This window comes from Fundulus heteroclitus, chromosome 7 (genome assembly GCF_011125445.2).
Source record: "Fundulus heteroclitus isolate FHET01 chromosome 7, MU-UCD_Fhet_4.1, whole genome shotgun sequence".
Classification (NCBI taxonomy): domain Eukaryota; kingdom Metazoa; phylum Chordata; class Actinopteri; order Cyprinodontiformes; family Fundulidae; genus Fundulus; species Fundulus heteroclitus.
In genome coordinates, this window is record NC_046367.1 from 39,157,833 (window position 1) to 39,172,398 (window position 14,566).

The window sequence follows — 14,566 nt, forward strand, 5'->3', positions numbered from 1 at the left end:
AAAATGTGAATAACTGTTTTTCAACATTGTACAATCACTGTGATCAGTTCTTATACATAATGCACAAGTAAATGTTTAACTGAGTAAAAGTATTGTTGAAATTGCATACTTTTCTTAAAAACGCTGAGGTTATTCATAATATATTGTGTAAAAGTGAGATTCATTTAATATAAAAATCAACAAGTCCACTTTTATTAGTTCTATTTAATCTTGCAATGAGTTTACTCGTGTGGCCCTCTTGAGATCAGATTAAGCTGTATGCGGCCCCTAAACCAAAATGAGTTTGACACCCCTGCCTTAAGGTATCATAAATACACAAGAATTGGGTCCTAATAGCAGGAACCATAGAAATAAATGTCCAATTAAAAGAGCTTTAGAAACCTTTGTTGTTGCCTTTGAGTTGTTTAATAGCTCGATCCTCTGAGCATCAGTATGTGAGACTACTGACAAGGACCTGCTCTGTTCTAGAAATCATTTAATTGTTCAAGTTTAACAACAAACTTTTATAGGAAACACAAACTGTGTTTTATAGGAATAACGCTTATTCCTGAATCTAGAAATTGAAAATGAAACTTGACGGGTGTTCAGGGAAAGTGGAATAAACAATCAGGGGGATTTTTTGTAACAAGCTGCAAGCAAACTTCTACACTAAAAAAATCAATAAAACATTATTTAAAAACTCTTCTCTCTCATTACTTCCCCATTGCTGTGTCATTATGTTGGCCTAATTGTAAATTTAACCTAAAAAGAACTACAGATGTTCGTGTCACCATGGAAACACCATTTAATTTAATGAATTTTATTTGATGACATGAGAGTACTGATATAGAGTAGGGGTTTTCAAACTCATTGAATGTGAGCCTCCCCTTGGAATAGGTAAAGGTAAACAAGCTGATAGAAATCTTTCAGAGGGGGTACCCAAATTGCGTACCTCATTGTTTTAATTGGTGATAATAGGCGGTTCTCTCCCATTTCATGGCAGTCAAAGAGAATTAAGAGAAAAGTCAGAAATACACTTGCAGGTCAAACTGGGTATGTCTGAAGGGATTGATGTGTCAGTTTTGTCTCTACACTCTTTTCTGAACATAATGCTGGTAATACTGATTACCTCCTACCAAATATCTGTGTCACTGATCATTTCTTTCATGTCAATGCACTTAACTCAGTTTGTTTGTGAGGAAAGGCTACGCTTGGAAATCAGTTCTATTAAAGAACTGATGCAAGCTAAAAAAGTTAATCAGGTGTTGTTGTCTCAAACAAAACACTGACTGGCAGACTATCAGAGGAGGAAGCGTGAGCGTATAAAGGATGTTGGTCCTTTGGTCTGTTCCATAAATGGGTTTATTTCATATTCTTATGATATTAAAACTGTTCTAACAGCATTGTCTAATGGTTTTATTGCCATGAGTCTTATACAGGCATTAATCTTTTGTTTTATTTAATATTTATTTGGTCTTTAAGAAGAGAGGGAGATTCTAACTCTTTTGTTTTATGTTTAGATTACACGTCAGTCTGCTAGAGGGCACTGTGACGCTTGTAGCGGAGGTTTTGGGAAGGACATTTTTTTTTTTAAATTTACAAACATGATGTACAACCTTGATGTAGTACCAAGCACCAAAGAAAACATGTTTAATACACTAAAAGGTTTCACTAATAGTGCAATTCCAGAAAAGGTGTGTGATGGAGCGCCACTAAGCGCCCATCCCAGACTCAACGTGTCCGTGCTCCCTCTGGCTCAGGGGAGCGCGGTGCCAGGAGCGCACTTGGCGCCGAGCTTCCACACACTCACCTCTTGCCTCTGCTTCATTCCTGCTGTTCCTGGTCCAGGGACCAAACCGGACCACTTCCACGTCATGCTGGAAATAGCGCAGAGTAGCGCGCTTCGCCAGTCACGTGACAAAGGACTTAACCATTTTGGGTGTTAGTATTGTATTTTTATATTGTTTATGTTCCTGACGTTTTGTAGATTTGTATGGAGTCATTTTGGCTAATATTTTTTGAGTTTCTATGCAGAAAACTGTTTTGAGTCTTGTTATATATTTTTTTTATTTTTATTTTTTTGTCCTTAAAACCCCTTAATTTGTATTTTGGTTTACCCGGGGGAGGGGCTAAAGGGGTATTTAAAGGGGAGCTGAGCTCACTAGAGGATGATGCTGGATCCCATGGTAGTGTTGGCTGTCTGAGTAAGTTTGTCCTGTAAGTAGTCTTGTGAATACTTGTTTTTGTGTTTTTTTTTTTTTTTTTGGAAAGATCAACATTGTTTCATTTTTTTCACCTGGGGACTAATAAAATAAAAGCACGAAGGCTATTTTTCGACTGAGCCATCAGTTTTTTGTTTATTTTTGGAATTAACCCGTGACAAGGTGGCTTAAAGTTCAAATAGAAAACCACATACTTATAGTTTCTCATTTTATAGTATGTACAAAATTAAAAACATCACAAGTGAAAAAAATAATAAATTCTAACTTTTTTTTGTTTATAGCACAAAATAATTCACTGAAATAGCAGACAACGCAAAATTCCTCATTCAGTCACGTGACCCACGAGGAGCCGCTGTAGAATTCCGTGACGTCACACTAGTCAGGAGGTAGTCGGAAAGCGGTCATTTTACATAGCGTGTCAGTATTTTTTCACCTTTGCGATGGAGTTTGTATGTTTAAACGAGGACGAATACGAAGCGAGCCAACTTAATGTTAAAAACGAGGAGTGCTGTGTCCAGCCATATGCGTTTGAGCCGTTAGTTAGGCGTGAATTACGGGACAACACCGAGGAAAGTGGAGAAAGTAGGAGTAGCGATGATGACCACGCTAGAAGGCCGACATCGTCGTCGTCCGACTCAGAATCTGCCAGTGAAGAGGATATTGACGACCGTTCCCATCGACTGACAAATACTGACTGGTATGTTTTTTGATTCTACGATTTTTTTTGACTTTCGAGTAGTGACCCCTTTGAGAGTGATGTCGATTAAATTGCTTTTATATCTAATTAAATTCAAATTGATGCTAATGCTAAGATACTTCTTTCGTGTTTTTGATTTGAATTTTTAAGCAACCTCGTACTGTAGGCATAGTAGACAAAAACTAACATTAGCCATTTGACCATTGCTAATTCATATTTTTAGGTGGGTGATTATGAATCGGGATTGTTTATATTTTACAGGTGCAAATGTGGCAACTGTGTGATTATGCCCACAGTGGATGAATGCAAGTGCTGCACAGAAACGCACCTTGTTGATCAGGAAGTCGAGTCAGCTGGGCTGCAATGTATAACCTTACACGAAGGCTTTCAGGGAAACTGCCTCAACCAGTATGTCCTCAAGGCATCTTTTGTTGAATTTTTGGAGGGACATGGTCCTCTTGGAAATGATGAACCAGTAAACGAGTAAGTAGTTGAAAAATTGTTTATTGAAAATACATGTATTAGTGCTAAATTCTAGTCCTACACTGTATGCACCTGTGATGTAGTTATTTTACTGTAAATTAAATGCAGTTGTTTCTGCACCTGAGGCCTATATATTTTATTTGGAAACAGCAAAAAACATTGAAATATAACTACATTGCTTTAGTAAAACACAAAAACAATCATTTATATGTACATAGCAAACAAATATAACATCAATTACATTCAGAACATATCACTTAAGTAGGGCCTAGTTTAAAACAGCATTACAATAATTTTGAAATTTTATTACAGGTCTAAACACTTTTTGCATCATATTTTCTTTCTATTTTAGGATTTACAGGTACATTGCATATAGAAGAATGATCAGATGGATTTGGGGACGCATTGGAAAAGGATATAGGAAAGTTCTTCCATCCTGTGCAGTGAATAAAATAAGAGAGACCTGGGAGTCAGCAGACTACACTGGTTTTAAATACCCAACTGTGTGAACCTCGACTTCCTTGTTGCCACAACTGTGAGTTTATCGACCTTGTCATATTGGTCTTTCACGTATTCAGGAGCAATTTGGGCTTCTAAATCTTGCCTTGCAACTTCATAAGAAGGTATGGCCTCCCGACGAGCCATTACTTCATCCAACAACTCATCAATGTATGCTGAAATAGAAACAATAAGCATTTCATGCATGAAGGTTGAAAAGCCAAGTGTGAAACTGAACATTATACCAAGTACACACCATAAGTACAAGTGTCAAGTTCTTTTTTAATCTGTGCAGCTTCCCCACTTGAAAAAGGGATGGACAAAGTCATGCAGACTTTTATAAACAGGGTATTTACTCAAAGGACCACGCAGTTTTCCTTCTTTTATCCTCCATTTATTTGGTGAATGACAGGACATGTGCAAATTGGTCCAGAAGCAGGTAAAAACCTTTAAACAAGCCCAAAAAGAAGAAAAATAAACAAACAATTACTAAACCATAAGTTAATTTACTTAAATTAATTTCACTTAAACTACAAAGGAAATGGTAATCTATATAAACAATACAAAGCAAACCACTGTGAATCAAACCCACAAAGTAATCAAAGTTAAATGAACAAGTAACTAAACTTAAGTTCTTTAACTTTAAAATACATTTCGTATAAATATTTACAATTACATTTATTTAAATATACAAATATCTACTTTTCAATATTAGTCATAAATATTTATTTTATAAATATAAATAGCTTCCAGTTGCAAATCTTTCTTAAATGATGCTAAGTTAATTAATAGGTAAACTTAACATCCAAATCCACTATTCAACAACACAACAATCAGTGCAATTATAAAATCAATCAATCAATCAAAGCCAAACTTCTTTCACCACAATCCACCTCTTCAGTTCAGGTGTTGCTGTCAATGGGTGTTAATGAGCTGGCAAATCTGGAGGCCCTGTTGGAGGTACCTTGCAGTCTGATTTAATAGACATTACAGCTTGTCTTACCGGCTGCCTCTCTGCTCGTCTCACAGATTTGTCCTCCTCTGCACAAAGTGTCCAGGATCTCTGATCCCCCAAACTTCCGTCCTCTTTGTCTGGCTTGCTTTCTTCTCTGCTCTCTCTTCCTTGTTGTCCGTCCCTCTTTTAAGTCCGTGTGAAACACAGTGCATTTTTTTTTTTTTTCTTCCTCCCTCATTTGACTTCACAACAAGGGACTTTAACTTGTTTGGCTACTGGTTCTCCTTTTTTTGCCTTTGGAAATGAGAGCTGCCACATTTCTTTTCCAGCTTTGTTCTTAGCCTGCTGTCTGTTGGAATTCTCATTGAAATGGAGAATGGCAAGCATCAATCTGTAACAGAAATTTTCATGATGAAATAATACTTGGAATTAGGATGACAATATGTCAGTTAAGTTATTATCCATTCAGGATTTAAGCAACCTACCTGGCATTCATACTGTGGTAGAAGAAGTGCAAGAACTTTGGTGCAAAGAAGCACACCACCTTGTGGTAGCTTTCAACACTTGATGTCTGCACATGAGGTGACAATTTACCAATATCGGCAAGCAGAGTACGGTTAGTGACAATTGATTTCACCTCAACATGGGCCCTCGAACCTGCAGTGATTGTGAAGGAAGTATTATGAAAAGCCCTTAGGAGATTGAGTTTTGAGAAAGCTGAAAATAATTTTTCACCTTCTGCAATCCACTCTCTGTCCTCTACCAACTCATCATGTGCACAGGTTGGAAAGTTCTCAAATGGGTGTTCATGGATGTCTACAATGTGGTTCATCACCGACTTCCACTTGGCCACAACCAGCTCAGCATTTCCATCACTGCTTCCCCCACACCAATATACATGGTTGGAGATGCTGTGGATCCACGGTGAGATGGTGTGACATAACTTTTTCTTTGATGATGCGTCAAGCTTTTTTGTAATACCTGGAAGATGTAAATATGTATTATATAATTATCCATATATAATATCCATATTTCTAACCTTACATAACTACAACTATATATATATATATATATATATATATATATATATATATATATATATATATATATATATATATATATATATATATATATATTGTATATATAAAGTATATATATATATATATATATATATATATATATGTATATATGTATGTATGTATGTATGTATATATGTATGTATATATATATATGTATGTATATATATATATGTATGTATATATATATATATATATGTATATATGTATATGTTAGAAATATGGATATATTATCATTGTAAACATTTACCTACTTTTTTGCCATGATTGATATAATTCAAGCCATTCTTCCTACCTTTTGCTATATGCCAGGCATCAAACCAGTGATTAATTGAGGGATAAATCTCGCGCATAAACTTTTTAACACTGGAATGACGGTCTGTTGTCAAGTCAGTAACAGTGACTCCAGCATCTTCTAGGAATTGAAGTGACCTCTTTAGGCCTTCCAACTCCATTGCATATGAGTTTTTCACTTCTGTACACTGAAAAAATGGTTAAGCATAATATTAGTTAATCTATAATCCTGTAATTGAAAGAGTACTCAATTAAAAACCACGCTAACATGACGTTCACTAAATCCAATATATATTGTTTGTTAAAGGCATACTATGCAACATTTTTCAGTTAATTAATGTGTTCCATACCGTTTTGGATGATTAAATGAGTCATTTCAGGTCGAACAAAGGTTTTCTCGGCTGCCCTGGGGGTCTGTGGGGGAAATACCACACTTGCAATTGCAAGAGCCCTCGGCCCGCACTCATAGGCTCAAAAGTCTCGCTTTACGGCGAAAATTATCTTTTTTTTTTTTTATGTTGGCGAGATGCTACCGAGGCGGCGGCTGCGGCTTGGCGATGCGGTGGCGGTAGCGTCTCGCCAACATAAAAAAAATATATAATAATAAAACTGGTGAGGCGGCGGCGGCTGCCGCGGCTTGGCGGTGGTGGTAGCGTCTCGCCAACATAAAAACATAATAATAATAATAATAATAATAAAACTGGCGAGGCCGCGGCTTGGCGAGGCAGCCGCCTTGCCAAGATAGCGCTGCGGGAAGCTTGATGTTCATACCTTCACTGTGTTAGTCATTGTTTGTACTGCCGTTTTTTCTACTTTTCGTTGTGTTCGCCTGTCTGCTAAGCTCAAAACAACCGCGCCTGGCTTGACTGGGAAACCAGAACAGCTGAGCATCTTTACGACAGTGCACTTTTACTTTCGCCCTCTGGGGGGAGCCTCGCTGGAAAATCAACCCCGGTTGCATAGTATACCTTTAACTTTTGTGGACTCAGATGTTGGTTTGCTCACAAAAACCATGGTATCAAATAAGAATCTGGGTATTTTAACAGCACAACCTTACCTGTACAAGCTGCATGTCCAACACTTTGGAGGTGTCCATGTCCATAAGGGAGTAGCTACCGTACTTGGCAGTGTGCCTTGGTGAGCAGCATCTGGCATCTCCACCTAATCTGACTTTGCTCTTTTTTTTGACATCACAGATGAGCAGCTCTTGCTTTTTTGACAAGAGACTATTCACAGCTGGAATAAGGTATGCCTTCTGTATGTTATAATAAGTACTGACGCAGAATGTTGAAATCCTCATAAATTTAAAACAATTGACTGCCTTCACAGTACTACATCCACTAAACATTATGGAAGCAGCTAGCTGTAAGTTGCCAAGTGGCATGGTGCCATGTGATGGCTGACTTTTCCAGGTCTTCACATGAGAGGGGTCAACACTACACTGTGATGTCAAGGTCACCATGGTGCCCGATACCTTTGTAGATAATATTTTGCAGGCATTCCCACATAAAAAACACAAGGCTAGGAGGGACTGAAGACACGATTCGAAGACTATGAACTTCCTCGCTCTCATAGGGATGTGAGTATATTCCCTAAACAAAAAAAGATAAATACAAAATTTAATGATCACAATTTTAAATTAATCCATTGTGTTATTTGATGTTTTTACTTACTCATCGCTCATTTGCATTTCAAAATCTCGGTCAGAGTCTTCATCTTCCTCAGGAATGTAGTCTAAATCATCATCATCATCAGCAGCAGCACTACTGTCGTCTGAAAAATCCACTTCCATTGAAGAACAGTTCTTTTCAACCAAGTTGCCGAGCTTAACCTCGCAGGAAAAATCCTTTGCTCTTGAAAGCAGGCTTTGGGTCCCACGATGACATTTGGCAACTGGAGTGACATGCCAGGATTTTGGAGTTTGACATGATCTAGTGCATTTCACAACTGTTTCAGTCTGTGACATTTTATGCTGAAAATGAATAAAAAATGAAATGTTTACAATTCTGAAAATAAGTTTTCAAAAGATCTTTGGGAATTATATAATTCTAATTCCCAAGTCTTTTGTAGAGAAAATTAAGTTTTATGGAAGGAATTTTAAAATTTATATTGGACTCAGTCCTACATACCATTCCAGTTGACATTGTCTGTACACATGCATGGGTGGTCAGAGGTAGTTCAAAAGACACATTAGGCTTGGCATTCGTTGAGATGTCGGTTTCATAGCAAGTCTCTGCATCATCCGACGACTCCATTTGACATACACTTGCCTCATAAGCTTGTAGAGCACAGCTAACTGTCTGAAATATAAGTAATGGAAGAGATTACAGTGGATAATATATATATATATATATATATATATATATATATATATATATATATATATATATATATATATATATATATATATATATATATATATATGTATGTATGTATGTATGTATATATATATATATATATATATATATATATATATATATATATATATATATGCGCAAAGGATTTGGTTTTAAAAGTTTGTCTTTATTTGGCAGTGCCTACATGAATTGACATCTAATCTCTCTGTTTCTGTAGAACCTGTCTGTGGACCTCGAGCCCCAGAAGGCGGCCCTACAGTCCTTGACCAGCAATGTTACGTTCAAGAAAACTGGAGAACTGGAGGACAAAATAATAAAAATAAATCAGCTACTCCTGATTCTTCCCATAGTCCAAATAAACGGGTTACTCTTAATTGTGTTTGTGTGCATTTGTCACTGGGATGAACTAGCAACCTGCTAGCAACCCCCTCTTTCTCTCTAGCATGGAAAAGCAGGTGTAGAGACTTGATGGAAAGGTAAAGCTTCAACAAATACATACTTGCTAGCTATATTAATGTTAATATATTTAATTTAGATTTTTTTATATATATTTTTAATTTTAAAATGTATATATTTTAATGTTTACCTCAGCTCGTTGATGTTTTTCATAGGCCGACGTTCAACGTTTTTTCACCGTGTCTGTGGGCTCGGGGTGCCCCATTTTCAGGGTAGGAATGGCATCTGGTTTAAGCTGTAATTTTGATATATTGAATCCGATTGATGCTGCGAGATCAGGATTGACGACAAAAGAATCTGCCGTGAAGTGATCAGCACACAGTTTGCTGTATCGGCTTGGACGCCACAGATTGTCCGGTTGATGTCTGTCTAATCTATTTACTTTTCGGATCCAAATTTGAAGCAAAACCGGGTCCTTCGGATAATTAAACATTGCTTTTCCCGATCCAAAGCCATTTCTACAATTGGCAGCAGTACAATACACCATTGTAATGACTTTTTAACGATCCTTTTAGACTACTTAACAATGCGTGAAGTAGTGGTTTTTGATAGCCGCTTGAGGATGTTTGACTACCGTGACATCACAGCTGTTTTCGTCATGTGACTGCTCTCGCCGGATTCTCGGATCCTGGAGGCGCGCAGCATACTGTGAAACTCTCTTGATTTTTATTACATGTAGCATTTTTAACGCGATTTCGACCAGCCACATAGATAAAAAAACGATAGTCTATCATCATACACAATAAAACTGCTCAAGGCGCACTCCTTTGTATTTGACCTTTAATGTTTTCAAAATGACAGAAGGGAACAAAGTGGACTGATATTTGGAATATATTTAGCCGTTACTGAATTAACAGGATAATAAATGTGTAACATTTTTGAAGACCCCTCCCAAACTTTGAGACAAAATAAACTCTTGCAGCAGCATACAGCTATCAGAATACAGCTTGTTCCAGGAAATAATTGAAGCAAGTTTACTGATAGTATTCCTTTGTGTCAGGGTGCTATGGTGGTCTCTGAACCACTGAGCTATATTATACACTGGAGTGCTGATTTTGCCGAATCACCGGCCGCCATCTTGCAACTCCCTACTCCCACAGAATACCACAGGATTTGGTTGCAACAACAAGTAGTTTTCTGGCTGTGTGAAAACGTTTCACAGGTAACTCTGCAGTCAGTGGATGTACTAACACTATCAACTACTAGGAAATTAGGTGCTGAAATATTTTACATGTTATTCATATTAAATATATTTATGTATATATAAGTATGTGTATATGTATACATGTATGTATGTATGTATATATATATATATATATATATATATATATATATATATATATATATATATATATGTATGTGTGTGTGTCTGTGTAAATATGTTTTTTCATATTGTTATTTATATATTTCTGAATAATATATATATATATATATATATATATATATATATATATATATATATATATATATATATATATATATATATATAAATTAATAAAATGCTAAATTTTTCAGCACATGACTTTCTCAGCACTTGATAGTTTTAGAACATAACATAAAAGTATATAGCATTAGACATTTTAAAAGTTTTAAGCCGCCCCCTGAACATGAGAAAATCCTCGTTATTCGATGCTGTAGCGCACATATTCCCTAGTTACTGGGGGAAAATAGGGAATAACAATATAGCGGCTGGTGGCTTCAAAGCGACTTGTTCTAACAGGGGGCTATTAGCACTCCAGTGTATAATATAGCTCAGTGCTCTGGACTGGTTCAGCTCTGTTTCTCTTCCCTCTCTCTCCCACAGGTGGCTGCTGTCGAGCGGGGAGGTGCTGAACGCAGGTGTTCGGCATTTTCGTGGCTGTGGGGACAGTTTTAAAAGGAAACGGCTGTCAGCCAGAGTCTTAGCTATACGTGATAGGAACTCAGCGGCCAGCGTCTCACAACGTTAACTTCCCTCGTTAAAACTTGTCTCCGGTCTCCCACTGGCTCGGCGTCCCGTTTGCTGCTGGCTCCTGAAACCAGTAAGTCTTCGAAGGCAAACATGCATCGGTACGACTCCCACAGTCTGCTGTCGGACAACTCCATCGCCTCGTCACGGTTCGACCTCACAGAGGGAGCCTCCTATCCGGAGTGAGATGATTGTTTGCTTCTTTTTCTGCTGAAACCTTTGATGCTGACCTTCTCCCTTTTTTATAGGAAGGTGTAGGAAGCTGTAAAATCTTCAACTGTTTGCATTTTAAACCATTTCAGGGCTATTAGGAACCATCAAGGCTCATTTGGTGAGATCCACATGATTGTGCGCTATGCCTCCATAAGGAACAAACTTATCGTCATTGTTGATTCGTGCAGGTTTGTCACGACATGCATCATTTAAATGATCCTCCAGCATTGCCGTTGTTCATTAATGTTATATGAAGAACACAAGGTTGGAAGGTGTTGCAAACCAAATAATAAAAATAATAAAAAAATCCAATGTTCCCCTGCAGAGACCTGTTCCCCTGCAGCGAGGACGGCACAGACTCCTACGTCCGCATGTATCTGCTCCCAGACCACTCTTGGAGACACCGCAAAAAGACGCACGTCAAGAAAAAGACAGTCAGTCCAGTCTTTGAGGAAAAGTAAGACAACACGGTTAAATCCTGGGAAGCAAGTCCTGAAATGCTGAAACAGAGGAAGTCACGTGCAGATCCTCCATTTGTCTCTTGCAGGTTTGAGTTTGATGTGTCGCTCGAAGAAGCTAAGACCAGGAAGTTGGACGTGTCTGTTAAAAATAAGATGTTCCACAAGAGGGAGAGAAAGGACATCGGCATGGTCGGTTCCGTCTTTTTTGTTTAAAGAAACCCTACAAACGAATAATTCATCACCTAATAGTTTATGTACACCACTCTTTCTGAGAAAAACCTCATGTTTCTTTATTTTTTGCTTTCTGAATAGCTAATGTTCACATGTTGCTTTTGTCACCAGGTGATGTTGAAGCTGTCACAGATGGATTTAGTCAAAGGCGTCTCAGAATGGTACGGCTTTCTCTCCTCTCATTGCTCACATGCCGCAGTAACAAAAAAACACAGCTATCTCTAACATAACTCGAACATTTAACATCAAACCTCACCAGCCTTTCCATACAAGCATTACTCATACTACTCATTTAGTGAAATGTATATAGCAAAAACGAATAACACGCCTGCCTTAATATAGTATTTATTGGCAGCATCAACGCCAAAATATGACCTCTGTACTTCACAAAAACAACATCTGTCTGTTGATGACCTTAGCGCGCATCCTTCGAGGTTGGGGGTTGGTGGACTCCCTTCACATACTCGAACTCTCCTAATTTCATGTCTCCAGAAACTTAAAGACAACCGTTTAGATATCAAATGTTCGGTCAAACTTCGGTCCCGAAAAGCTCCTTTCAGTCATATGGAAACATATCCTGTAATGAAATTAACTGAACACTCCCACAAGAAACACACTTCACAGCTTTTTCACCCCATTTCCAATTTCGTCTGTGTACAGAATTTTAGCCAATTGTGTTTAGAATTCTCCCCATTATTCCTTACCACCTTCCATTGTTCCATCTCCAGCCTATGAGAAACCTATTTTATAAATGTAATAGTTAATGAGACACTTCCTCTTTCCTGACGCAATTCCTCTTTCCTGACGCTGGGCTTCTGATTGTCCTGCAAAAGAATGCCTGCACAAAAACTTTATACCTCCGGTGGGAATTGCCATGTCTGTGGAATCTAAAATTAGTTAATTTAGTTTGAAATCAAAGTACATTTTCCTGTAAGAATGTCAGAATGCTCTCTGGATTAAAGATTAAAGACTATCATCCATCACACCACTTCACACACACCTTTCAGCACGTCACCACACTTTACTTCTGTACCCTTTACTCCATACTCAGATGTCTATGCTGCAAAAAAGTTCCTACTTTTAATCTGAGAACAAAAGCAAACCCCTATTTTGTTCACCTATCGTTTTATCCAGTTGTTACAAATCCTGATCCGGTTAACAGATATATGTGGCTTTGAAACCTTAACTAACCTACCTGACACACCAATGATTTTAAACTAAACTAAATATGCATTAAGTTACCCTCTGTTTATCTCTGTTTTATCCAGTTTTTTGTAGTTTATATAGTTTTTCTGTTTAATTTAACATTCACTTTATTGTCCTGCTTAAACTGTTTAAGCCTTTTTCCAAGAACCCCCCTCATAGAATCTGTCTCTAGCAGATATGTGGTGTCTGACACTTGCCCACTAAATCTAATTTATAGTTCCGGCCTGTTTTGGGAGTCACTTAAACCAACATTCCAGAGAGCCATGGGAAAGGTCTTTTGTGGGTTTTTTTTTGTTTAAACAACCGTTATCTGATTTACAACGCAGTTACATACCTCCGTGGGGTCCTGCACAAGAACCATTCATTCAAATTACTTGTGCCAAGGGTTGGTATAAAGTTTAAGATCTATATAACTTTAAGATACAGTGTTATCATATAAATGTTTATGTCATATAAATGTTTATATCATTTCCCTCTGCTTGGAAAAAAATTAATTTTGTTACAAAACAGTAACAAAGAATAGTATTAGCCATCATAGGGAATCAAGTAACTGCAAATACTTATCTGAATTGAAGTATGAAAAACACTGCCCTATATCCTGGATTCAGATCAAAACATACTGCAATTTCATAATACCACAGATCTGCAAGAAGTCCTTCAAAAGTTGTGTAAGATCAGTGTACCCATTCAAATGATGACTGTAAACTAATTTGCTCACAGCAAGTTGATGGTATGAGAATGCTGAATGTTCCAAGGTACTTACATACTGATAAAATATTGGGTTGTACCTGAATAAAACACCTGGTAACGGCAAATTCTGGTGAAAATCTGATATGTTTTAGCAGGCAACAGTTATATTGTACAATAGAAAAATCTCAATACTTGTGAGCTAATAGGAAACAACCTAACTAATGTGTGTAACCTAAAAAGTGTGACTCTGCAATGAATAGTATTTGGTTGAAAAACAAGACGTCTCACCCAGATCACCGCTGTGCCTGCTAGCGAGAGGCCCCCACGTCGTAAAAGCTGATAAGAACTCCCAGTCTGTAAATTTATGTCATGCAGCTGTGAGCATGCAGCATCACAGAACCCAAAATGTGAAAAATATCCCCACCCCAGTGGATTTTCTGCTAATGATTGTGATGGTAAAATACACCTTCTGCTGTCAATTATGAGCAATACGATCCTGGACATAATAGAATTAAAAGGAACATATCAGTTACATAGTAAAAAAATTTAAGAGACAGTAGTATATTTTTCAAAACCGCAAACCTGTACTGCTGGTATCTGCTCAATCGGCTGCCTTAAGAAGTTATTACCCGCACCAAGCCATTTGCCTAGAAGCTCAAAAGTTGGAGACACAGAAAAAATATGAGAAATCACATTCCATTAAATTTGGTCAGAAGCATATTGGTAGAAATAACTGTCTGAATTACCTTAAAAAATGTTTGAAACCAGGCTGCAGCACCTGAGATGGACTCGGATTGACA

The 14,566-nt window shown here is 37.5% G+C and overlaps 1 protein-coding gene and 3 long non-coding RNA genes across 5 annotated transcripts; 1 reads left to right on the forward strand and 3 right to left on the reverse strand.

Annotated features, from left to right (window-relative positions):
• The first annotated feature begins 2,565 nt into the window (after window positions 1-2,565).
• Window positions 2,566-7,764, forward strand: LOC118563757. Of its 2 annotated transcripts, XR_004931414.1 has the most exons (5): window positions 2,566-2,898; window positions 3,160-3,381; window positions 3,734-3,916; window positions 5,617-5,758; window positions 7,401-7,764. XR_004931414.1 is itself a non-coding variant. In XM_036139621.1 (3 exons), the coding sequence occupies exons 1-3, from the start codon at window positions 2,642-2,644 to the stop codon at window positions 3,888-3,890; spliced, it is 636 nt and encodes a 211-aa protein (XP_035995514.1). In that variant the 5' UTR covers window positions 2,574-2,641; the 3' UTR covers window positions 3,891-4,032. The 2 variants fall into 2 exon arrangements, 1 of the variants encoding a protein (XP_035995514.1); XM_036139621.1 differs by lacking the exons at window positions 5,617-5,758; window positions 7,401-7,764 and having other exon boundaries at window positions 2,574-2,898; window positions 3,734-4,032.
• Window positions 4,258-5,053, reverse strand: LOC118563763. Its single transcript, XR_004931419.1, has 2 exons — window positions 4,883-5,053; window positions 4,258-4,326 (listed from the first exon to the last, which is right to left on the reverse strand). It is a non-coding gene; the product is annotated as an uncharacterized LOC118563763 (long non-coding RNA).
• On the reverse strand, window positions 5,120-5,420 carry LOC118563759. Its single transcript, XR_004931415.1, has 2 exons — window positions 5,320-5,420; window positions 5,120-5,225 (listed from the first exon to the last, which is right to left on the reverse strand). It is a non-coding gene; the product is annotated as an uncharacterized LOC118563759 (long non-coding RNA).
• LOC118563760 lies at window positions 5,729-7,441 on the reverse strand. Its single transcript, XR_004931416.1, has 3 exons — window positions 7,262-7,441; window positions 6,206-6,392; window positions 5,729-5,815 (listed from the first exon to the last, which is right to left on the reverse strand). It is a non-coding gene; the product is annotated as an uncharacterized LOC118563760 (long non-coding RNA).
• Window positions 7,765-14,566: the final 6,802 nt, after the last annotated feature.

What these genes read in the sequence shown, in the direction of transcription:
- LOC118563757 (XM_036139621.1), top strand. Translation starts at nt 2,642, where the DNA reads ATGGAGTTTGTATGTTTAAACGAGGACGAATACGAAGCGAGCCAACTT. An exon ending in CGACTGACAAATACTGACTG is followed by an intron (nt 2,899 to 3,159) that starts GTATGTTTTTTG and finishes TATATTTTACAG; the next exon opens with GTGCAAATGTGGCAACTGTG. An exon ending in AATGATGAACCAGTAAACGA is followed by an intron (nt 3,382 to 3,733) that starts GTAAGTAGTTGA and finishes TTTCTATTTTAG; the next exon opens with GATTTACAGGTACATTGCAT.